The sequence below is a fragment of the Topomyia yanbarensis genome, chromosome 1 (assembly GCF_030247195.1).
Source record: "Topomyia yanbarensis strain Yona2022 chromosome 1, ASM3024719v1, whole genome shotgun sequence".
Classification (NCBI taxonomy): Eukaryota; Metazoa; Arthropoda; class Insecta; order Diptera; family Culicidae; genus Topomyia; species Topomyia yanbarensis.
In genome coordinates this window covers 38,150,306-38,176,162 of record NC_080670.1, presented here as the reverse complement: position 1 = coordinate 38,176,162, position 25,857 = coordinate 38,150,306, and the positions used below count along the sequence as shown (strand labels likewise).

General features: G+C 41.2%; 1 protein-coding gene across 1 annotated transcript in view; it reads left to right on the top strand.

Moving 5' to 3' along the window:
• Positions 1-25,857, top strand: part of LOC131694957 (uncharacterized) — a 108,548-nt gene that overhangs the window by 75,151 nt on the left and 7,540 nt on the right. The window contains exon 8 of the mRNA XM_058983503.1: positions 10,585-10,865. Within this exon, the coding sequence (XP_058839486.1) occupies positions 10,585-10,865 (281 nt within the window). The remainder of the gene's footprint in view (positions 1-10,584; positions 10,866-25,857) is intronic.

Genomic DNA, 25,857 nt, shown 5'->3' with positions numbered 1-25,857 from the left:
TTGCGTATAATTGGACAACCAACAGCAGTGGTGCTAGAAAAAATGAATATTTTATCAATCGTCAGAGCATCAATCGGTTTCAGCTTAATAACTTTTTTCTCAAGCGTCAGATCGTTTCGTGGTTTTCGAGACTTTGTTTCTTAGTTAAATTTCCTATAAAAGCCATGTAACGATTTATTTTTAGGAAGTAATGGGCTACTCCTGGAGGAATTAATTTGTAAAAGTTAATTTTCCCATACAAAATCCCATGTAAACTTTAAACAGTGGGCGCAAAAATATAGTTTCATCGATCGAGCTAAGAATTTGCACAGTTGTTCTAGGACCCAAATAGTAACTAAAAAGTTGCTCGGAGCTGAAATCTAATTTTTGTCCCACCCTAGTGTGCAGCATACTGCGGGGAAGAAAAATGACAGCGAAAAATTTTGTTTATCGCCTGAAATCTAAGCAAACATATGGAGAGAAATAGTAAACAATGTTGTTAGCTGTCGTTTATAAAACCAACATGGCTGATCGATGTTTTTGAGGATCGTATCACCTGAGAATAAAAACTCCTTGCACTAGATTTTTGAAGACGCCTCCATCATCCGTATACAATTCCGGATCCCAGTGGTCAACTGCTTCGTATCCTTGGCCCGCCAATTATTTTTGTTCACTAGATTTTTAAAGACGCCTTGTCCGGTCAGAAGACGTACTTTCCATCCACATGATGCTCCTTTAACAACGACAGAATTTTTTCGAGACACTCCTCCTGGCAGTGATTTTTTCGATCGGCGCCACAAAAACTCGTTCCGTCCTTGTTGTCGAACAGCTTCTTGCAACGCTTCTTCTTCTTCTTCTTCTTCTTCTTCTTCTTCTTCTTCTTCTTCTTCGCCATTATCTGAGTCGGGCGGCCGCTACCGGACTTTCGCTCCACACTCAGGGATACCAGTATCCGGTAAACTGTACTCACGGGCACGTTTTCGTCTCGAAAGTGGTCTACCGTAAAATTTTTTTCCACGATGACCATGCGTTTCGTAAAATCGTACAACACGCTCGCGGAGTTCTTGCTGTTTCGACGCCATCTTCAATTGAACTGACAGCACCCGAGCGACAAGAAACATGCCACGCATTTCCAGGGAGTCCAGAGAGCAATTCTCTTGGAGAGAAAAATTACGCTCTTTACTTTAATTACAGAAAGGTATTGAAATCATTCTCATTTTTTAATTAAAATGTCTATACAAAAGTCACTCGAAAACACAAAGCACACCGAACATTCAACAGCAATAATCAGAGCTCTAGCTCGACGACATGGACGCAAACACGAACGACGGAGAAGGCAGACGATCAGCAAGTGGCAAAGGGTGATTTTAACCATTGCTCATCAGTGAGCAAGAAAAATAACACGAGGAGCGGAAAGCAGTGCGTCCAGAATCAATAATATTCGTTTATTTGCTTATCTTTCATGAATTGGTAATTGTACATTATTTTTCAAAAAAAAAGGCGAATGGCCCTTGAGAAACCTTTTGCTAGGTAGCTTTTGCTAAGAGCTAGAACCAGTTTAAACTTATCTAGATCTATGCAAAATATTCTCCCAAAAGGGAAAAAAAGGTTTGAACTATCACCATAAAAATATGAATTTTATCGGTGACGTAATTGCAAACATGACTCAATTTAACAAACTGTAATTCACGAAATGACGGAACATAGCCGTGTTCCGTTTAATTTTACATGAAACATATACTTTACATGCGCAATAGCAAAAAATTGCACTTACAACCATTTAGAACAAACGCTATATGTGGAGTACAATTACGTGATTTACGATATTAAACGTCGTGTAAAATTACAATCAAACGTAAAACTAAGACATTTTTGATGCTCGTATATGTCAGGGTCAGGAGGCGTAAATTTACACGATATTGATTGGGTTATAGCGAATTTCGCTAAACCGGAAGTCGCCATCTTTGATTTCGAAATGGCGTCAAAAATCAACTACTGGCGACTACTCTTCAAGACCATTCCGAAAATACCCATATTGATTGGGTTATGGCGAATTTCACTAAACCAGAAGTCGCCATCTTTGATTTCAATATGGCGTCAAAAATCAATTTCTGGCGCCTACTCTTCAAGTCCATTCCTAAAATACCCATATTGATTGAGTTATAGCGAATTTCGCTAAACCGGAAGTCGCCATCTTTGATTTCAAAATGGCGTCAAAAATCAATTTCTGGAACCTACTATTCAAGACCATTCCGAAAATATCCATATTGTTGGGGTGCGACCATAAGGAATCTTCAAGACCCCTCTCTTCCATCTTTTCGAAAATCTTCTAAGTCTTTTGCATTCAAAAGGACTTAGAATATGTTTTGAAAAAAACCGTGTTTCGCCATTAACAAAATAAAAACTGCCCAAATTCTTCTAAGTTCTTCGCATTTAGAAGGACTTAGAAATTTTTTTTCAGAAAAAAGTCCAAGTCTTTCGCATTCAAAAGGACTTAGAATATTTTTGCAAAAACCGCGTTAATTGGAAAATCCGCGTAAAAAAAACCGCGTTAATTGGAAAATCCGCGTAAAAAAGCCCGCGTTAATTGGAAAATCCGCGTAAAAAACCGCGTAAAAATCCGCGTAAAAAAACCTGGGTGTATTCCACTCAGACAAGACCATGTGTATTCCTCATGTACATTGATTGGAAAAAAAAATGTCAATGATGGGAATCGGTTGATAGATCGTACAATACTGACTACCTGGTGAAGTATTTTGAGTTACTATTCAATGGATAATGGAGCAGAGAAGACATAAACGGAATGCGGATAAGGGTCGATGTACAGGCGTTAGACGAATATCAGTGGGAAGGACGTTATTTCGGCCGAATTTCTGAAAATCGGGAGTGACCGGATGTACAAAAGAAACTGCAGTATGATACGTATGGAAGATTGATTGGATAGTATCATATGCCTTATCGTCAAGAAAGGCCACAAACACGAGTGTAATGTTACCTGGGTGCGTTTCGGCTTCGCCTCATCAGAAACCGACACTAACATTTTGTCGGAATAGATTAGCGCCGGCTTGACGCAAATTCCTAAAAACTAAAACACACTTTGTGTTTTAATCGAACGACTGATCAAACGTGGTGTCCCGTCCGAGCAGAAGTTCTGTTTATGCCGATGAGACAAATATAGCATAACGAGTGTAATAAAAATCAAGGCATAAGGATCTTCAATACCGCATTTACAAGTTGCTCTGTTTAGCAGACTACGTCTGCGTGGTTTCGACAAGGACAATCAATGATGTTTATTCTGTGACAAATTGTGAATGAAGTCTGAGAATACAACTTGAGGATTCATCATCTGTGGATTTCAAGATGACCTACGATTCAGTGAAAAGAAACGAACTCGGGCAGACAATGGTTCAACATTGTTTGCCGACAAAATTAATTAAGCTTATTTGTATGACGTTGGATGGGTATAAAACAAGCGTCAAAATAGCACGCTTAGGGGACGTTAGATGAATTGAATCAGGGGATACACTGTAATATAGCACTCGAAGATGCGATACAAAGAACTGATGCGCAGAGGAATCACCACGAGATCTTAGCTTAATTGGCGTTGATCGCAGAGTAGTGGAAGCGGTAAGTTTACCTTTTACAATGTAGTTTGCGACAGCCTGACTATAAACTCTGACAAGACTAAATACATGGTAGCTTCCGAGATTGTCGACTAATTAATATATCTTGGAACGCTACTGACAGGTGATAACAATATTAGATTGTTTACGTACTTTCAATTGTTTACGTACTCAACTAAAGTCCCGTAGCCTACACACATCTTGCTCTACTCAATTCACTGATACTCCTTGTTGCTCTGTACGTCCATAAACCAAGGACGTTGAAGAAAACAGACTATTGGCATGCACTCTAGAAAATGGAGAATGACCAAATATACAATCATGCTGACATTGGAAGGCTGATAAAACGCTTTGGGTCACAGTGAACTGGACATGTAGTGCCAATGCCGGAAGCGAGGCAAACTCAAGTTATACTCAGCATAGAATCTGGAAGAGGCAATCGATTTCGGGACAGACCCCGCACTAGCTGACTGCGTGCAATTTAGGAAGATGCGCGGTGGATGTTCAACATAACTGGAAAATGGCGGCCGAGTAGTCTCGAAATCCAACAAGCATTCGGTTATGATTTGGAGTACCCGAATTGTTCGACCATAATGATGATGATGATGATGATTAGAAATTAGAATAAGAAAGAGTTAAATTTGGTAGAACTGTTTTAATCAATTACTTATTATATTGAAGACATCTAAGTTTTGCCGTTCTCCTATAGAAAGGTCAAGCAATCACTCTGAAAACCGACCTTTTAACCGTGGGTCAGAGGGCTGAGTCTCTTATACCATTCGACTCAGTTCGTCCAATGCGGCAAATGTATGTGTGTGTGTGTTTTTTTTAGAGAGCAGTAAAAAAATTTCAGGAAAACCGTGAGACCTGAGGGAAAATGTTCAAAACCCCAATGTCTCAGGGAACGGATTTGGGCTGCTCTTGCCCAGAACCTGATTCCTCCCCGGCACTACCTTACGGAATTACTTCGGGGAGGGGTTTTTATGTGCATAGCACACACTCTAATTCAACTACTTACTAGTTCGTTTCCCTCCGCAGGGTTACAGCACCACTCCTCGACACACCACCAATTCTCCACCATCCACACAGACTGGCAATTTCTTCATGGCAGTCGGAAAGCTGGCTCTCAGTCGAGACTTAGTGCTCCTCCCCTACGAAGACAATCTGGGCGGCAAACTTCAGACTGTCTAATTCACCGAGCCCTTCGGCTCCCTTGTGCCAGTTAGCACCACCACTCCCTTCTCGCACCATTCAGCGCCGTTTACTCGTTGAGCACCAGACTTATTCGCGAACTACTAGGTCTAGTCCCCGACGATGGACCTAGCCTACTCCGATGGAGAATTCCCCGGCGAGAAAAGTTCTCCCGAAACCGAGCCAACCAACCAGGTGTCGATGTCAGTTCGACGATTCCGGTGGAGCAGGGCGTCCGGTTCGCTGACGCTGTCCCGACGACCTGCGACTGGTATCTCGTCGCGGTCTACTCAGTCTAGTCCCCGGCGGTGAATCTAGCTTACGCCGACGGAGAGTTCCCCGGCGAAGGAAGCTCTCCCTATACCGATTCTTCTTTTGTTTTAGCACCACAATTTCTTGAGCCCTTTGGCTCCCTATACGATGCCATTTAGCACCGCAACTCACTGTGGCCTCCATCTCCCACCCTTACTTGTTCGCTAACTACTCGGTCTAGTCCCCGACAGTGGATCTAGCCTACTCCGACGGAGAATTCCCCGGCGGGAGAGGTTCTCTCGAAACCGAGCGGAAGATTTCCGCCGATACCGTTGTTCGTTTCCGTGAGCCATTTAGCTCCCCGCTTCGTCCCGATCTACTCGATCTAGTTCCCAGTAGGTGCTGAGGTCCATCCAGCAGTTCCAGGTGGAGCGTAGCTTCCGGTTCACTGGCGTCCCAACGACCCACTGCTAGCTGTACGACGCGGTCTACTCGGTTTAATCCCCGGCGTTGGATCTAGCCTACTCTCGAGCTACCCGGTAGGGTGTCGAGGTCGGTCCGGCGATTGCGGTGAAGGCTGACGTCCGGTTCACTGGCGCCCCGACGACCCGAACCCGGTGCTACGTCGCGTACTACTCAACTGGTCCCCGTCGGTAGACCTAGTCTACACCATGGTCGATCCGGCGATTCCAGTTGGAGTGTAACTTCCAGTTCATCGGAGCTTCGATGGCTTGAAGCCGTGTACTGCTACGTTGATGGTCGTTGCCCCTCTCGCCAGCTTCGTTGCAACGCTGAATATTGTTCATGTTAACGTCCTCACCGACAATGGTTCTCATCTCGTTTTGCTCGTGCTCGAATCGCGGGCATTCGAGGACCACATGCTCAGGTGTCTCCTCTGCATCACCGCACGCGATGCAGAACGGCGAACTAGCGTGGCCGAACCTGTTCAGATACTTTTTGAAACAGCCGTGACCAGACAAGAACTGCGTAATGTGGAAGTTTACCTCCCCGTGCGCTCTATTCACCCAGACCGACAAGCGTGGAATTAGTCGATGGGTTCATCTACCGTTAACATCGTTATCCCACTGATGCTGCCACTTGATTAAGGTGTCAGCTCGGATTCGTTTACGGACTCCTCTCGTGCCTCGATCCCTATAACACTCGCTATCTTCTTCGAGTGGGAGGTTTATTGGAATCGTTCCACCTATCACGTAGGCTGCCTCTGACGAGATAGTTCGATACGCGCTAGACACCCGCATGACCATCAGCCTAAACGTGCTGTTCAGCCGAGATGTGTTCCTCTTCGTCTGCAGTGCCGTCACCCAAGCAGGTCCTGCATATCTGAGCACCGACGTGGAAACACTCGCCAGTAGTCGCTTTTTACTGCTGCTGATCGCCGAATTGTTGGGCATGATCCGAGATAGTGCCGAAATCACTTTTACGGCCCTCCCGCATGCATGGTCGATGTGGCTATTAAAGCTTAGCCGGTCGTCTATCATCACTCCCAGTTCTTTAGCTTCCCGCTTTGAGTCGATGATACAATCTCCGACCGAAATTCTTGCCTGCTGCACTGCCTTTCGGTTGCTTATTAGAACCATTTCAGTTTTGTGGTGAGCTATCGTCAGCTTCTTCTCGCGCATCCAGTCTTCCACAACGTCTATCGCCTCCGTTGCGAGTACTTCCACTTCCTCAAGTGATTCGCCGGTCACTAGGAGCACCACGTCGTCCGCAAAACCGACAATCTTCACGCCCCTGGGGAGGCTCAGCTTCAGCACTCCGTCGTACATAGCATTCCAGAGAGTTGGGCCGAGAATGGAACCCTGTGGAACGCCGCTTTTACGGTTACATTTCTTTTTCCGGCGTCAGTTTCGTAGATCAGTTGCCGGTTCTGGAAGTAGCTCCTCAGGATCCTACAGAGGTACTCAAGAACTTTCAGTCTGTGCAGCGAATCGGCGATTGCAGCCTAGCTAGCACTGTTGAAGGCATTTTTTACGTCCAGTGTAACCACTCCGCAGTAGCGGTTTCCTCTTCTCTTTTGCTTCTGTGCCGCCTCCATAGTTTCCACCACCGTTCGTATGGCGTCCACAGTGGATCTACCTTTCCGGAAACCGAACTGCATATTGGATAGTCCATTCTCTCCCTCTGTGTATGTTGTAAGCCTGTCAAGGATTACTCTTTCCAGCACTTTGCCGACTGTATCCAACAGGCATATCGGCCTGTATGCCGCAGGATCTCCAGGGGGCTTGTCTGGCTTCAGCAACAGCACCAGCTTTTGTCGCTTCCAGATGTCGGGGAAGTCACCATCGTCGATGCACCTTTGCAACGCACTCCTCAACATATCCGGGATCGATAGGATTGCTGTTTGCACAGCCACGTTGGGAATACTGTCTGGCCCCGGGGCCTTTTTGGTTCTCAAGGCTTTTGCCACCACCATCAGCTCCTCGTTGGTTACTCGAGCTTCTTCTTCGCAGTCATACTGCGTCCCGTATGGCGTGGGCGGCCAGGCTGTCGGTCCATGCTGCGGGAATAGTGCTTCTACGATGGCTCTCATCCTCTCCGGGCACCTATCCGGTGGCACTGCTGGTCCTCTTATCTTCGCCATGGCAACTCGATAGGCGTCGCCCCACGGGTTCGAATTGGCGTTGCGATAAAGCTCTTCTAAGCAGGCTTTCTTACTGAGCTTGATTTCTTTGTTAAGTGCGGCTCTTGCCGCCTTATTCGCTGGTCTTAGAGCATCTCTTTCCGCGACCTTTCGGGCTCTCTGCATCTTCCTCCGGGCTCGGTGGCAGCATGCACGTAGGTCGTCAATCGCCAAATTCCACCAGAAGGCTGGGCAGCGAGTGTACCTTGGTTTACCTTCTCTGGGCATGGTTGCATCGCACGCTCTTGCTAATGCCGTTGTCACTTCATCTGCACTGAAGTCAATGTGATTGCACTGTGTGTGTATGTGTGTGTGCGTGTGTGTATGTTTGAATGTGACCAACAAATGCACATCGGTTACTCGGAGATGACCGAACAGATTTTAACAAACTTAATGTCAAATGAAAGGTACAACGTTCCCATAGGCTACCATTGAATTTCATTTAATTCCGACTTCCGGTTCGCGAGTTACGCGTTGAAGAGTGCTGTCACACAGCAAATTCCCATACAAACTGGTAACATTATGATGTCCATATGATGTAATACATATTAAAATGGGTGCAACAGCTCCGGAAGTCCCGGCTTTCGGGTATATCCCACAAATAAAGTCACATCGGTTTTTCGGTGATGACTGAACCGATGTTCTTAAACCAAGTCGTAAATGAAAGGTATAATATACAGTTGGGTATTGCATCACCCCTCCCTTGCCTTTACACCTCCCCCCTTAATCACCCCTCCACCCCTTGGACAATTATCACACCCGTATTCCCTTCATCCACCACGCATACCGAAATAAGATAAAGGATTTCTGACGCAGTAACAGAAAATTATAACAAGAATTAACGTTGTTTGTTTTACTAAGAAAAAATCTAAATCCTCTGGCTTTGAAAAATTAATAATATGAATCAAAGAATACGGTGCCGTCAAGCTAACGCAAACGTTCCATATCAAATAAATGAATTTAATAAAAAAAAAGTGTCACCGACAGATATCGCCCTCAGAGCATTTTGTTATAACATTCGTATCGGGATCCCCATTATTAGCACAACATCCGAATAACAATTTAGCCAATCTTGCGCTTTAAGTAACGCCAAACCACTTTTGCGGATACCCTTGGTTACGGTACACAACGTCCTTTTGTTGGGAAACTAGAATTGATACCTTTTATGAAAAATGTTGCATCCGTTTACCCAACAAATCGATTAGAGGCAACTATCGTACCGGTCAGTTCATGGGTCAACGAATTAACCCTTGGAAAGCGACAGTTCAGTGAAAGGTCCATCTTCCGTAACATCGCTAGCAAAAAAAAACGATAACAAAGTGTTAATTACTGCATCAAACAAATCACTGAGGCTTCAAACCGCCTGCCAAGCGAAATGGTTCTTCGTTGGACATAATGAAGTTTTTTGTTCGGTTATAAAAACGAGCGCTTAATTACAGGCCATTCTCCCGAGGTAATTTACACTTCCACAGGCTCAGTTGAGATGAGCAAAAGCACTTCGACCCAATGGCACCGCCATCCTGTTGGATGATCATTAGGTCCACGGTTTGTCGTCCGCGCAGCTAAAATCGTTTAGTGCCGTGAAGGTTACTCCGACTGTGGGGAAATAAAATTAATTGTTTAAGCCAGCTGGACAGAAATTAAACAAATCTATGAGTAGTTTTTAGCCGTTGGAAGTGAAAGCAAGCGTCCAGTTGAGGTTCCATTCATTAGGAAGTGTAAAAGACACACACGTTCCTGCGATGGATAAGATTTTGCTGGAACATGCTACCAGCAGTTGTTAAGGTCATAATATTAATTGCAATGGCAGTCGGAAGCTTAGCAAAGAGCAATTTGGATTTTTTGTTAGAGTAATGTGAGATGAAGATATTAGATAAAAACATTGTTTTATTCAAAATATCTTTTATACACCACTTGATTTTTTTCTCTCTGCTACTTCCACGCATCATCTATGGTGTAATACGAAGTCAATTGGGTGTAATATACCAATCTTGACCTTGAACCTCCATCAATCACAAAGCAGCTCGAAGAAAGTGAAATCTCAGCAATCACTCCTCTATCCGAAGGCGCCTGCTTTGATGCACGACAGCATTCTGCTATCGCGTCATATCGATCCATCTTGGAATGGTGCATGAAGAGTTTTGTCCTACCTATCATCTACCTTTCCCAAGGTTTGACCGGCACTTTATTCCGACTTAGTCCGGAACACAGCGGAAGATGGTCGAAAGAGTACCTTCCTACAGCGCCTGTAGCGATCGGATTTTAACTGATCAGCAACGAACATCCAAACACTCAAAGGTAAAATGCGAACCTCGCAGCCGCGCACTCTACTTGATCAGAGATGCATGAAGAAGGGCTTGGTCGAACCGCACCGGCCCTCATCAAGTGAAGAAGCTGCGGCTGTTGCAAATTGGCTCTAGCTTTTCGCTTTCTCAGTGTCTTGTGCCACAGCTCAAAAGTGTGTAAAGTTTGATGGGGATAATGGTTCCGACTGTGTGCTGAGCTATGCCATGAGCACCGGCACTCGGAAGGAAAGTGTGTCTTAGACTTATTGGAATTTGATCGTACGCGTGTGTTTTGTTTTCGTTATGAGCTTCAACCGGAGGCTATACTCGTCTCAGCCAGGAGACTATAGGGTGCACCACGAAATCGAAAGTTTGTCGATTCTCTGCCCAACCCAAATGGGAGGTCTAGGCACTGCGGTTGACAAAAGGGTAATTTCCCTAATACAATAGAAAGATAATGTGTTTGTCTGGCATTCAGTGAACTTTGGTGAAACTGAGGTTTGCTTTTATGAATCAATGATGGACGTGTGATTAGGAATGTTTTGTTTGTTTCTATTATTGCCACAGCGCCACTATAAATGCTATTTTATATCTCTCTCCCCCCTCCAAACAGATTCGAGAGGCCCAGCGGCAGGAGGCTTACAGGATAGCCCAGGAGCAGAGGCTGATCGCGAAACAGCAGCAGATCATCAATCAGCAGGCCTTCATGCAGGAGGGCGTCACACCGCGGCCAGTCGATCCGTTCTACAGCCCGATCCTGCAGCGGATGGACAAGGTGTTCAATTCGCTCGGAATCTTGGACGAAAACTGCCGCGAACGGCTCGTCTGTGCCATGTACAAGACCCCGGCTAAATTCAGTCCACACAGTAACTACATCTCGGCGGAACTGAGCAGGTGAGTCACACTTTTTACGGCAGACGGGGGTTTTGGGGAGGGAGATCAAAAAGGTGGGGAGGTAGATGTACTGCACGGTGAAATTAACTGCAGCGAACCGATTCTACGAAAAAGTGTACTATTTTTCATTTATAATCAACGAAATTCCTCTTAGTTCATGACGCATATTTTTTTAGGATCAAATAAATAGTTGAAGTTGTGATCAGCAGCTATTTTTTACTAGAGAAAGTTTTTACGCTTGAAAAAAATTTCCGATGGAAGAATTGCTGCCAATGGTAATCATTCTGAAATGTGGCAAAAAATAACATTTTTATCAAATCAGAACACATTCACACATTCATGAACATGAACAAATTTTCAATAATTTTAAAATGTTAACGAAATACTGTCTTTCAAAAAGCCCAAAATGTTGTAAGTTGACAAACGAAGCTCCTCCAGTGTTGGTGTTGGTGCATAGTTTTACAAAACTAACATTATTGGTCTCGTACCTTTCCAACAAGTGTGCTACAAGGTTCCTGATCACCCGATCAAAGTTAGACCTTTTGAGCTTCCTTGTAAATGTGTAGAGTCGTTCCACTTTTTCCTATATTTCTCACCCTTTTTTGTTCCAGAAGTGATGTAGAGAATGGAAGTTTCACCACATTCGCAAAACGCCTGCCAAATCAGATTTTTTTTTTGGTAAATTTCAACATTTCCTTTATTCGAACGAACTCTGCAACGACAAACCTGTACTTTCTGTTGAATCGTAAGTTTCGTCGTCCACCACGATCCACGATACGATTCGATGAGCTATTCTATGTAATGTTCCCGGGAACGAGGTTTTGCGATGTTTTTCTGTTTGGTGCTTTTTTAACTGCAAAACATGTGACGCCTTGCATTTTTTTTAGAAACGCACTAGATTGAAAAGCTTTATTGGTGCCACAAATTTCTTGGCCGCCTTTCGGTTCATTGGAACACTTTTACTGCGCTCCTCGAAAGTTCTAATCAACCGAGATACGGTGAAATCAATTCCAAACTTCTTAGCGATTAATTAATGAGAGGCTTCTGCACACTTATCATAATTGTACAGAATTTGGGCTCGGATGACTTACCGTTTTGACGACATGGCTGCTATGAAGCTTGTCAGATGCACACTGGTGGTTGTGACACAGGAAGGTACGTACTCCCCCTACTCAACAGGGAAGGGATCCAATAAAAAATAGTGAATACTTGTTTGTGTAAATCATTACGAACTGTTAACCCTTAAAGGCGCAAACCCATTTTTTTTCAAATTTGGTGTAAATTGTCTCACAGCTTTAATACGTTACTATGATAATTTTAAGGTGGTTTTCGCAATATTGTTTTAAAACAACCTTGCGCATTTAAGGGTTAAGATATTTATTTAGTACATTGCAGCTTATCGAAGCATGATAATTGATGAATAATACCGATACGCGTAGTCTTTAGTGGCTTCCCTGGGGAACATTTTAAATAACTTCTGTTCATGATTTGCCAAATTCTTCGCCACTCTCCACGCAGATCAGAAAACGCATATCCAAAATTATATATTCCTTTTTCCAAATCGTGCATCAGATACATTTTTCTAAGATGGCATGTTCTCCTCTCCCCACTTTACAGTTCAGTTGGAGCCGCCTATGCAGATGTAAATAATACAATTTGCTTGCTCAATTTTTTTATCTACACGCTTAAAAATATCTAGAAAAATTAGAGTTTTTTTGCGACTATATGGTCGGTGTTAAGTCAGACCAGACTAAGTCGCAAAACATCAAAAAATGAGATAATAATAGCACTGGATAAAGAATTTCATCAGCTGCATTCGACTTTTGCCAGATTGGAAATATGTAACAATAGGGGAGAGAGGGTAACAATGAAACATATTTTTTCTACAATTTAATTTTGATGATAATACATGTTATTTGTGTAATCAAAAGTGATACATAGTGCCACTATGTTGTTAACTAATACATATATTTTTTCCAGCTGGTAAAATTCACGGGAAATAACATTTTTTGGATAATAAACAGTTGGTGGTAAAATGTATCAGTGTGCCCCATGGGTAGGAACTATGAAACACGATGTCGTCTATAGTGAAATATACTACTTATAAATTTTATTCTTTTGTTTTGACGAAGAATGATCCTAACGCTTTGAATTAAAGTTATATTGAGGCGAAAATCGTTTGTTTACGAAAGAATCCACTATATCATCGCGTAACATCGAACCACCATATATGCATATTAGCTGCAATCCTGAAATAAGATACAATTTCTACAAAATTTGGCCAAATTTACTAATTTTGCACTATATGAGTAGTATTTACTGTGGAAAATCGGAACCCATTGACATTTTGAGAAAGACCACAAAAACATACAAAAATCACTGCTCCCCATACGCCATCGTTTCACAGTTACCCAATGGGTCTATTCATGAAAATTGTGAAATCACACAGAACCATGAGTAGTTACCAAAAAACTTTGTTCGCGGCAAATGTTGAGCTTAAAATTTGCTATAAATAGCAATAGACTAAACATTTATTCAATGAATGGTAATTCATAAAGATGGAATAATGTTTATCATTGCATATTTACTCTGGCTATCACAAAACAAACAAATATCCATTAAAAGAGATAGAGTTATCAGATCTCTTCCAAAATATAGCAACACGTGTAAAGAATTACAAATTATGAAATATGAGGGAATTAGACGATTCCGATCATGCATTGTGATTTTATTGCGAATGTTTCATAGTTCCTGCTGATCCACCTCTCTCCCCTAAACAAAAATTATGGAAAAATTAATTTCCAATTATAATGTAAAGGATGCTACGATTCAAACTTTAAACTCGTTTTTCTCTAAATCAATATATTGTCACTTAGTTCGGTCTGACTTAACACCGACCATATCCCTTCATAATTGTCATTTTTAACAATAAATGAGCATTTAGATTGAAAAGAAAAGGCCTTTAATGGTAGAATACAGCCAATTTAAACAAGGCATTTTACGAAAATCGAAAAGAGTGTACCTAACTGATGTTCAAATCTGCAAAGTATTATTGAAACACAAATATCTGAATAGAACAACCGACCGGAAGTAAAAGAACAGAAACAGCGACGAAGGCCTTGTTGAGAACGCCGGTTGAAGAAAAATAAAGAAATCCAAGCGTTATTGGGCGACGCTGAAGTTGCTTAACCACGCGCACTGAAAAATTGCGTGCGCAGAATCTTGTAGACCAGTATTTTAGTTTTTTTGTGAATAGAACAAAGACTAGAAAGCAGGGAATAAAATTGAAAGCTCCATAGAAGTTTGAGGAGCATATTACTAAAATATGAGTATAATGGGTTACATACTTTTTTTTCAAAAAATCGAAAAAAAAATTTCGCTTTAACTGAAACCACAACTCCATGAAAACACTTCCCTAAATTGTTATAGAAATCCGAGGAATGGATCGAAAGTTTCAACGCTTAAAAGCGCGCTTCGTCTATCAAGAGTAGTGGTATGCATAAAACATAAACATCGATTTACGAAAGTTTTTGGGGTCGCTGATTACGATTCTGATGTCAGAATTCGAATACTCAAAATGGCGCCCACAAAATGGCGACCATCTATGAAATTGGCAAATTTTGTTACAGTCAGTATAAAACATCAGAATCAGCGACCTCGAAAACCCTTTTGTGAGATATTTCAGGCCAATATAAAAAACGAGAAATTTAGCCAAGCACAGTCGCCATATTGGATCCACCATTTTGTATTTTTACATTTTCGACGTTAGAATCAGAATCAGTGACCCTGAAAACCGCCTTATAAGACGTTTTAAGCCAATATAAAAAAACGAGAAATTCAGCCAAGCACAGTCGCCATATTGGATCCATCATTTTGAATTTTAACTTTGTCGACGTCAGAATCAAAATCAGTTACCCCGAAGACTCCTTTGTAAGATGTTTTAGGCCAACATAAAAAACATGAAATTTGGCCAAGCACGGTCGCCATAATAGATCCGCCATTTTGAATTTTACATTTTCGACGTCAGAATCAGAATCAGTAACCCCGAATACGCCCTTGTTAGACGTTTTTGGCCAATATAAAAATCATGAAATTTATGCTGATTTCGTTTTTAAATCAGAGTTGCTCTAGGTTCGCTCGGAGCTGTCACTTTTGTATGGACACTGTAAACATTAGAGCGAACGTAGGGCAACTCGATTCTAAAACTGAAAACAGCATTAGCCAAGCGCAGTCGCCCTATTGGATCCGCCATTTTGAATTTTACATTTTCGATGTCAGAATCAGAATCAGGAACCCCAAAAACCTCCTTGTAAGACGTTTTAGGCCAATATAAAAATACAGGTCAATATAAAACTACAATCCGCCATTTTGAATTTTACATTTTCGATGTCAGAATCAGAATCAGCGACCCCGAAAACCTATATAAAACTAAAAATAACAGTATTATCAATGAAAAAATTCGCGTCGCAAAGAGTTAAAGAAACTCAAACTTTCCTAATTTTTCTCACAAAAAGGTGTGTAACGCCTTGCATCATTCATAAATTACGGAACGCAAAAATTGCCCAAAATTAACTTCCCCTTCCCCCATTTAACAAATTGTCACCAATTTCTCTGGCCCGCTTCCCTGTTACGTAACAAATTCTTTAAGCATTTTTTTTTCAGTAAACACATGTTCCGTAACGTTCCAGCTAAGTCCTCCTTCCCCATATGTCACGAAATTCCACAATTTGTCGTACCATACTCCCCCTCCCCCTTAAAGCGTTATGTAATTTATTTTGAAAGGTTTATGTTTCTAGTATATTGTGTTAAACGGGGTTTTTCGATCCGCGTATCAAAAAAGTTTCTACAGGCCATGGTTTGAGACGCGCGCCTCAGGTAGAAACCTTTTCATGACATGAAGCATGTTTCCAGAATGCTTCACCTTGCACTGCACAATGTGTACAGGTCTCGAGAACATATGTCACGGCTGTATGTAAAGGGAATTACTTATCAAGCAACCACAGAAAACGGTGCAACATGAAAAACTTTGCTCCAAATCGTTAAAGTTGCATTTTAGTCCGCCATCTTAAAATCGCCATGTTTTTATTTCGATACCTATTAAGTCAAATTCGTGTTTGTAATTCACAAAACATTTTTTTTTCTCGATTTTCGCTGAAACGCCATTTATTTTTAGTGGGTTCCCGCCATATTGGATCGGTCATTTTGAATTTCGAAAAACTGAATTCAAATTCGTAATCAGCGATGACTAAAACCCATTATTCCCTGGTTTGTTACAAAATATTGACATTCTACTACGAATAATTCATCGAAAGCGTTTTCAAAACTTTAAAGGGATCATCCATAAATGACGTAGCATTATATGGAGGAGTTTTGTATTTTGTGATGATGTGTGACTACATGTAGGGGGTCATGTCATGCTACGTAGCTTTTTAAAGGAGAATAACTAACATTGTTTTTTGTTTTTTTTATTTTTTGTCGGTGACAAGGGGGGAGGGGGAGGGGGAGTTACCGTCCAGCTACGTAATTACCAGGGGGTATTTAGAGGTTTGTGACGAAATGCTACGACGGAGGAGGGGATGTTAAAAATCACTCAAAAAATGCTACATCATTTATGGATGGTCCCAAACGTGATTTTTCAAAACTGCGACAATTTCATTTGAAAACAATTCAATTTATAGAATTCATTTTTTGACATGAAAGAAAACTTTTTTCATCTGAGGAATAATCTGTAAAATCTACAAATTCTTTGTATTCACTATTTTTTGTGAAGCGTTAAAATGAAAAAAAAGATGGGTGGGTAATGTCTAGGACATAACCGGAGTGTCGTGACTACTCGTTTGACTTGTAATTCAAATCGAATGATACTCAATGAAATATGTGGGAATGTTTCAAGTTATTCTTTATAATAATTATGGTGGTTCTGAAAAGAACCTTTGTTGTTGGCGTCTGCGTTGATAGGGGATGCGCTGGATTCTAAGCTCGTTGAGACATTCATTCATGAAATGAACAATTTTCTTGCTTTGAAATATCAATGTTAAAATCGCTCGAAACAACCATCGGAATCTTTTCCGTACAGAAATGAACACGCTTAGCAAAAAACTAGGGGCGGGTAATGTCCGGGACATAACCGCAATGCTCATATTCTTAAAATTCTGCTTGTATCTCCTTCAAATGGATAAATTTTGCGCATTAAGTTCGATTCACCGGGCTCAGCGAAATTTTCCTGGGGATCCCGTTCGTTAGTATATTCAGCAAAACAATTTTATTACCGAGTTCTCCGCGTTGAATACAGGTCAATAATTTCATATAATGATTTCAACATGCAGACAATGTACATGTATGACAGGTGGGAGTGTTCTGAAGTGGTTTTAGTGGAGGTAACAACATAAAATCATGTATTGGACATTTTACAATGATTCTCCTTAACCCTGCAAAACCACGTGGTTGGCAGCAGAGGGTTAAGTTGTTTGGAAGAGATGACAGTTAATATATGATAACTAAAAATATAAAATTGTTCTATAAATTGCAAAGTTATTGCCGCGTTGACCTGAAAATTTGTCATTTCATTCATAAAGGAACAATCATTGAAATTATGTCAATTTATGCTTTGCAAGATTTGAAATAACTTCGAAGTGTGGTCACGACACCCCTGTTATGTCATATACATTACCAACCCATCTTTTTCCATTTTGCCTTTGTCCTAATAAGGACGGTTTGTGGATAACTATGTTGATTCAAGACGGGAATCTTTTAAAACAATTCAAACCTTGCCGACGATTGTTTTTACTGCGTACATCCGTACGATCTTTCCCCTTTCGCAGCTCACGCCGAATGAGCACACTTTTCATCAAGCTGTTCCTATTTATTGACTTTACAATGCAGATGGAAGGACGTCCTTTTGTTCGATAAATGAAAATATTTTCATCATTCGTTTTGGTGTAGCTTTCGCTTAGTGGCAGAGTTGCCACATTCACTGATTTTCTTGGAAGGATTTGCAAAAACCTTCGGGTTTGTAGATTGCAAAAACATTTTCTTATGATTCACTGGTAAAAGTACAGAATTACCAAGCGCAAACTTAATACTAGTTAATAAAAGAAACTTTCTAATTAAATTCTTTTTCCATTTTGCCTTTGTCCTAATAAGGACGGTTTGTGGATAACTATGTTGATTCAAGACGGGAATCTTTTAAAACAATTCAAACCTTGCCGACGATTGTTTTTACTGCATACATCCGTACGATCTTTCCCCTTTCGCAGCTCACACCGAATGAGTACGCTTTGCAGCCTTCGATGTTTTGGTGGCATTTTTAGTGGCAGTTACTACCGCCTTTTCAGTGACTGCGTTTCTTAGCCTTTGGCTTTTTGGACTTCTCACCGCCACCACCTCCACCAACGTTTTTCTTCTTCTTTCCGATGGTAGCTGATTTGATTGGTCGTCCGATGCAGCTTCTCACGACCACGCACGTCTGTTATGCACTGCGTCTTACACAGGTCTGGCTTTGAGAAAAGCTGCGACACCCCTATTTATAGGTTTTATCATTAATGTTGATTTCATTTAAAGTAGTTTTCGAACTATTTAAACAAATTTTATATAGCAAAGAACGTATCGGTAGCAAGCATTGAACGTTTTCCTTCCGATTTATGAAACAAGATTGGCAATCCGTTTTGTAGAAGAAAAGTTAATAAGGTTCAAAATGTACGTAACGCTTTCGCTAATATGCACTACTATAGCTTTCTCGCTCGTTCTCGTGGCGTGCATGAGCCTTTCCTTTCCGTCCGACTTCTAAGGGGTAACCAAAATTAATATCCCGGCTTTCCCCCACCAACTGCTCTCGTCAAGCAACCCAATACGAATAATCATAGGAACAAACATGTAGTGGACCTTTATATAAACTTTTCATTATTTTATTGTTCATTTGCTGGCTCTGTGCGGGATGGGCTGAAAATTTTCACTTTTCCGAGTCGTTTTCGAAAGATTTTTCAAAACACTATTTTTCCGTTGATAATGAATATCCTACATATTCCAAAATTTAATACAACATTGGTACAAATATTTTCGACAAAATGCCGAAGAAATTGATTAAATCCATTCAGTACAACAAAAGATATAAGCGTTCAAAATCTTACATCATTTTTCTTCCGAAATTTTGAAAAGGGGCCCCTATATTGAAAGGTAAGTCGTTAGTCACGACAAAAGGCTGAAAAATCGATCCCAAAGTTTAAGGTCGCACTATTACGTCAAATTTGAAGTTTTATACCCGTTCTTAGGTCGTTACTGTAATAAATTTAGTTTAGAGCCTTATTATGAGTTTTGTGTTTTAGAACCGTACGCAGTTTTAAAATTTCAAGCGCACCTGACCTTACGCAGAACGTTACCACGGGAGCCATTTTGTTTTTTTCGTCTCGAAAAAAACGTAAATAAAGACGAGAATATAAGCTTTTCGAATTTTAAAACTGTAAGAAGACCTCCCTTAAGGACACAACAAAATGTCAGTTACTGACAAGTGGAACACGAAACATTTATATCCAACTTAAAGTTAGGTTTTGTGCCTTTAAGCGCTAATTGGTACATCCATTTTTTTTTTCTTTCAGCAAAAATATAGGATGCATAGTCGCAGGCGTTTGGCTCTAAAGCCAAAAGACAAGATTTCGGTTCCCTATACCCGTCAGCAACCCAGGGCTTCTGTGCTTAGTGAGAATCACTCGGTATCAGCCAGTTGCTTTAGGCGTCCACACATGTTGTGTGAACTGGTTGGATTTAATATCTAACTGACAGCAAGTTGGTGTCAGTTACTGACGAGTGGAAGACGAAACAATTAAATCCAAATTTTTCGTCTCGAGTGATTTCACGACTGATGCGCCATCTACTATCGTGCTCGAAAACGTGGCTCGTTATGTTGAGGCTATAGACAAGGCTGTATTCATAATTTCAGGACAACCGCAAGTGTCTTTGGCTCCAGGTAGCCTTCAGCTGTTCTTTCTGAAAAAAATTTCCGATATTTTATCGATCCCACTGGCACGCATTTTCAATATGTCACTTCAGCAGCAAACATTTCCTCATGATTGGAAGTGTTCGGCGATGTTTGCGGTGCACAAAAGTGACAAATGCCACATCGAAAACTTTATTAAAAGTTGAGTCAATGGCTTTCGAATCGCTTATCAACGAGACACTGTTCTCAGCTTGCCGACACTTCATGAGCACTTGTCAGTACGGTTTCTTCCCTGGTTGATCGATGGAAACGCTACTGATCTCTATACAGATACAGATCTTAAGGCTGCATTTAGCACCGTTAACCTTGAGATACTGCTAACGATACTGGGTTCGGTTATACCTTGTTCACCGCGAAGTCGCTCATATTGATGATAATATATCTGAGTAGTAAGTTGTGACCGCCACTCATTCCAGTTGGTCTGGGTTCAATCCCAGCCGAGGTTGTTAAGATTTTTCTGAGGTTAAAAAAAATGTAGTCACGTCTTCCTTCGGAAGGGAAGTAAAGCCCCATTGGTCCCCCATCCATGAGTTGATGGTTCGATATCTAGTCCAGATAGTGGAGTCACCTCTCTAGCGTCGGTAAAGAAGATGTAAAATCCAACTTCTATACTTACTAACAAATATTCTCCCCCCGTGATGCTTGTGGAGTGCGCAGTACGGGCTGTACGGCCTCTAGCAAAAGCAAGTATCGGACTAACATTCCTTCCCTTTCCTTCCGCGATCTACGTTCGGGTCTGGCCGACTCCGGTATTGATCAATAAACACTTTAGGATTACCAAGAGTTGTATCGTGTTGATACCTTTTACAGTTAGTGAGTAAAAAAAAGGTGGAAATTGAAAATTTCAAGAAATAAAAAAAGAAATATAAAAACGGAGATCGGTTTTAATTTTTTTTTAAAAAGTTCGGAGATTCTCAGAAGTTTATAAAAGTATTGATAGACTAAAATAGTTTGCAAATGAGCAAAGAAAACATTTTGAAGATATTCAGAAAAATTTCAACATAAAGTAGCATTCAGTGTTTTGAAGATGTTTAAATTGTTTGAGTGTTTGAATGTTTTGCAAAGTATAGAGAAATTTGGTATTGTTTTCCTAGATAGTTTGATCATTTTTGAATTGTTCGCTGGCTCCAAAAATTCGTATGTCCGTCCAACTTTGTTATCCGGTGCACTTTACGTTTTAATCAAATTTCGCTGAAGTTTTAAGACTTTCATAAATGCCTATATTGTAACCTTGACCTTTCGGTAGCTTTGTAATTCGTCAGCGAATTTGGTCATGTTAGCAACTAATTTCAACTCCTATTTTACGAACATAATAATTCTAATGTAAGATTATTTGCAATTTTTCCACTACTTCCAACTTCCTTGATTAGCTACGTCTACCGCCTGTGTGACGATTGCAGTTATAAAATCGCAGCGAGGCACCACCGCCTGAATCAACGTTCATCATCCGACAATTACAGTCACTCTAATTACAACGCGCGTAGTTATCACATGCCCTTCCCATAACAATTGGTTTATGTCACAACCTTCTACTATCCGTCTAATACACATAACTGAGCTGGTAATGCACTCCTTCGAATGAAAAAAAAAAATAACATAAAAAAACTGAAAGCGAAAACTTGTTCCACGTGCACCGGTAGGTGCAGCGTGTTGCGTTCGGAAAAATAATTCACCCAGCCAAGGAACCCTTGCGGCGGCGAACGAATTGCTAATGAAAGTGTGGCCACCTCCATTCACCCATCGCATCGAGTCGAGAGAGGTCTCTGCCAAGTTCATTGCTCGGTTGCATTATGATCGCGTTGGTGGCAAGCTCACGTGATCTATGACGTTTGCTCGCCTCTGATCTAATATCTGCGGGAAAGATTGCAGTTGCTCGCTCGCTCGGCTCGATCCGATGGGTGTTTGTTCGCACCGAAGCGCAGTGCAGTGAAAAGTGCATTTAGAGTGATAGTATGTAATTGGTAATGATCATCACTATCATCATCATCATCATCACGATAATCACCATCGCCAACGTCATCATCAATTTCAACGTTGTCCGTGGCTGCATGCATGCTTGGAGCAAGGGAATTCGCATCGTAGTGTTTTTTTTTTCTTTTACTTGTAAAGAATGTTTCTGTTAAAAAAAAATCGCTTTCCTTTGTACATGCAGGCGCCTCGGCTAGTTTTTCCGCCTCTCTGCTAATATGCCGCCCGCCCGTGTGTTGATGGGTGTTGTTTTCCGCTCAGCCAAGGCGGTGGACTATGAGCGGCGAAAATGGACACGAGGAATGTGAAATGGAGCGTTTGTTTTTTTTCCATGTCAGACTTATTCGTATTCGGCGCAGAATTTTGGTTTGCGTGATTGATCGATTGATTGATTGATGGATTGTTGTGTTTTTCTGTTTACTGCAGTATTTAGTTCATTTGTTACATTCAACTGTAGCAATCCGGGTGATATCGTTTTGGTATCCTAACTTGTGGAATTTGTGTTTTATTTGTCTCAAAACAACAACCAACAACAGGAACCTGATTTTGATTCCCGTTAGCGGTAAATGAGCAGTGAAAATGATGATCGCATCTAGATCAACAGAGCAGAAAACTGTACAAGCAATACTGTTTCACGGTCATAAAAACTAATGCGTGGGGCTCAGACTCAAATCTCGACCATTCTTCATACTTTTTGTGGAAATCTTTTTTTTTTACTGCTTTACGTGCGTGGATAATGAAAAATTATGAATTAGATTATTCCAATTCGAATTAGCATGTTAAAGACTGAGTATGTAGTTAATCGATCAGTAAACTTTCATCGCCATAGGGCCAACACGAAATTATTGCGACACCGAAAATGTCATGCCAATGTTCTTATAATGTTTAAAATCAAACCCAAATTTAGGGTAGTTTTATACCTATATTTACTTCAAAAATCAAAAGAAAAGTTAATCGATGGAGCCTTGAGTGTAAAATTGAACGCATTTTCGCTTGATGCCCTCCATCAAAGTCTTTACAGTGTCATCCGGTACCAGTTTCTCAGTTTTTTTCCATTTTCTTAACATGTCCTTCTCGTCTTTGACTGTCTTCTTGTTCTTCCGAAGTTCCCGCTTCATCATTGCCCAATACTGCTCCACCGGGCGCAGCTCCGGAAAGTTTAGCGGATTCATGTCCTTTGGAACAAAATGGACAGAATTGGCCTCATACCACTCCAGGACACTTTTAGAATAGTGGCATGATGCCAAATCTGGCCAAAATAGCGGAGCTTCGTCGTGCTGTTGCAAGAACGGCAAAAGGCGCTTCTCGAGGCACTCAGATTTGTAAATCTCGCCATTTACTGTGCCCTTTGTCACGAAAGGCTCACTCCTCAGACCGCAAGAGCAGATGGCCTGCCAAATGAGATAATTGGAAGCGAACTTCGACATTTTCTTCTTCTTAAATTTGTCGTCCACATAGAACTTGCTCTTGCCGGTGAAAAACTCCAACCCCGGAATTTGCTTAAAATCGGCTTTTATATACGTTTCGTCGTCCATCACACAGCAGCCATATTTTGTCAGCATCTTCTAGTAGAGCTTCCGTGCCCGAGTTTCAGCCGTCGATTGTTGCCGCTCATCGCGGTTTGGGAAGTTCTGTACCTTGTATGTATGTAGTCCAGCTCTCTTCTTTGCATTCTGGACGTAGCTCTGCGACATGCCGATCTTTTTAGCCAAATCACGGCTTGACACGTTGGGATTTGCTTTAATCATCCGCTTCACCTTTCCCTCCGTCTTTTTGTTCTCTGGTACCGGCTTTCTTCCAGCTCCTTTGCCGTGGTCCAACGTCAACCGCTCCTGGAACCGCTTCAACACTCTGGAGACGGTTGAATGGTGAATGTTCAACATTTTTCCCAACTGCCGGTGCGACAGGTCAGGAAAATCCAGGTGTTTGGAAAGAATTTGTTCTCTCGACTCGCGTTGGTTCACCTCCATTTTCGTTGAATCGAAAAACACGACTTCGAGTTTGACAGCATGTAAACAATACACATCAATGAGAAAGTGTGCAAAATTTGGTTGATTTTTACCCAATGGTAAAAAAGTTATGCCCTGTTGAATGTGTCGCAATAATTTCGTGTTCGCCCTTTACCAGCTGCGCTCTGTCAATGGAGCTTTCCTTGCTGTTACGGATTGAGCAACACGAACGTTAATTTTTTACATCTCGCATACTATTGACACACTTGAATCCAGGGGAGTTGAAGTATCGTTTGAGCGGGTAAACGAACGCATTAAACAGCAATAGGGAGAGAGTACAGTGTTTTGATTATTCTCCTATAAGTAATCTGAAATTTTCAAAAATTGTCCCTTATTTTTAAATTGTTTTTTTTTTTTATAGTTCGTTGATATTAAATACAGCTCAGTTTTAAGAAATTCAAAATTAGTCAGCTGGCCCGGTCCGCCTTAGCTTTACTACAGAAAGCTGATGAGGAATACGGCCGAAAGGTTTCTTGGATGATCGCGCGTACAGTACTTCCGATACTTAATTCTCAGTGTATGGTTCAGATGCTATAGAAGAGAGTGAGTTCTCCCATATCACTAGAGTTCCCGGCCATATCGCCAAGGAAAGTGCTTGTCTCGGGGATATGAGCAACATATTTGTCTGTATGGTCCTACTGAAGGCTGCTAGGGCCGAGACTAGGGACTTCCGGACGTAACCGACTTATGATCGCGCAGTGTTCGCATTTGTAGGTTCTCTCCTGAGACCGCGTTTGTAAATTGATAAGTGCCAAAACGTTCACTTAATCACTGGGGTGTTATCCTGTTTGCAAAGAAAGTGGGCGCAGGTGTGCGTGGATGATCGCGAAACGCTCGAGCGATTGTATGTTAACGTGTTTGTCGCGGGAGCTAGCGTGTATCTTTGATTTTATAACCTTGCGGACATTCGCATATTCGCGTATTTTCTTGAGGATCGGGCGCGGACTGTGAATGTGATGCTTAATTTGTAGTGTACGCTTCAAATCCCCATATTACTAGAGTTCCTGGTCACGGCGCCATAGAACGTACTGTTTAATGGATATGAGTGTCATTTTTTGACTAGTTCACCTGTAGGCATGGGCCTAGGCTGCTCGAACCGAAGGTAGAGATTTCCGAACATGGCCGATTCATTATCACGCGGGTATAAGTTTTTGTAGGTTCCCGCTTGAGACCGCAATTATAAATTTGTGAGACCGAAGGACATGAGCGTTTGTGCGTTTGAAATAAGAGAGATTGTGAGTGTATATGAGAGAATATGCAATTGATTGTGTTAGTGAGTGTTAGTATGAGTCTAATTCAAAATGTGGTAAAAAGGTGTTATTTTTCATTAACAAAGATAAAACAGTTCGAAAAGTGTAGTAGTGAATAAGCAAAATAATAGAAGAACACACGTTACATGCAATCAAAGTAATTGGACACGTCTAAATATCAGCCACTGCTATTTATTTACTATTAACGACAATTGCATTCTGTTAGAACTTTGTCATACTGACCGGAAATGGATGATTCGCGTACATCAGTTTAAATAATCGTACCTTCATTTATCCAATCCGATCTTCCCGAATGAATCTAATTGAATGCACGAATTAAACACCGAAAACAGTGATCAACGAATTCTAGGAAGGAACTAGCACATAATAATTGTGCACTAGTACTCAAACTACAATTATTACTATACTAACACTAATAGGCTTCTACTTTTACTTTTCTTTAACTGTTGACCGTTAGTTTGGGCTGGTGTAGAGTTTGAAAAAATACAAAACATAAAAAAACTCCCATATGCCATCTTCGTTTCCTCGATGCACCACTATATGCGCGAAATATGCTTGATGATGTTTGCAATACTGTCAAACCCAGGGGAGGGAAAACAAAATTCTAAACATTGTACATTTATTATTGCTTTTTTAAACATTGTATATGTCTAAATTTGTTATTGGATTTAACTGCAAATTAGGTTGCAATCATGAGAGCTTTTCTTTACAAACACTCTAATGCGCGAAATTTCTGCCAAACTCGTTGAATAATT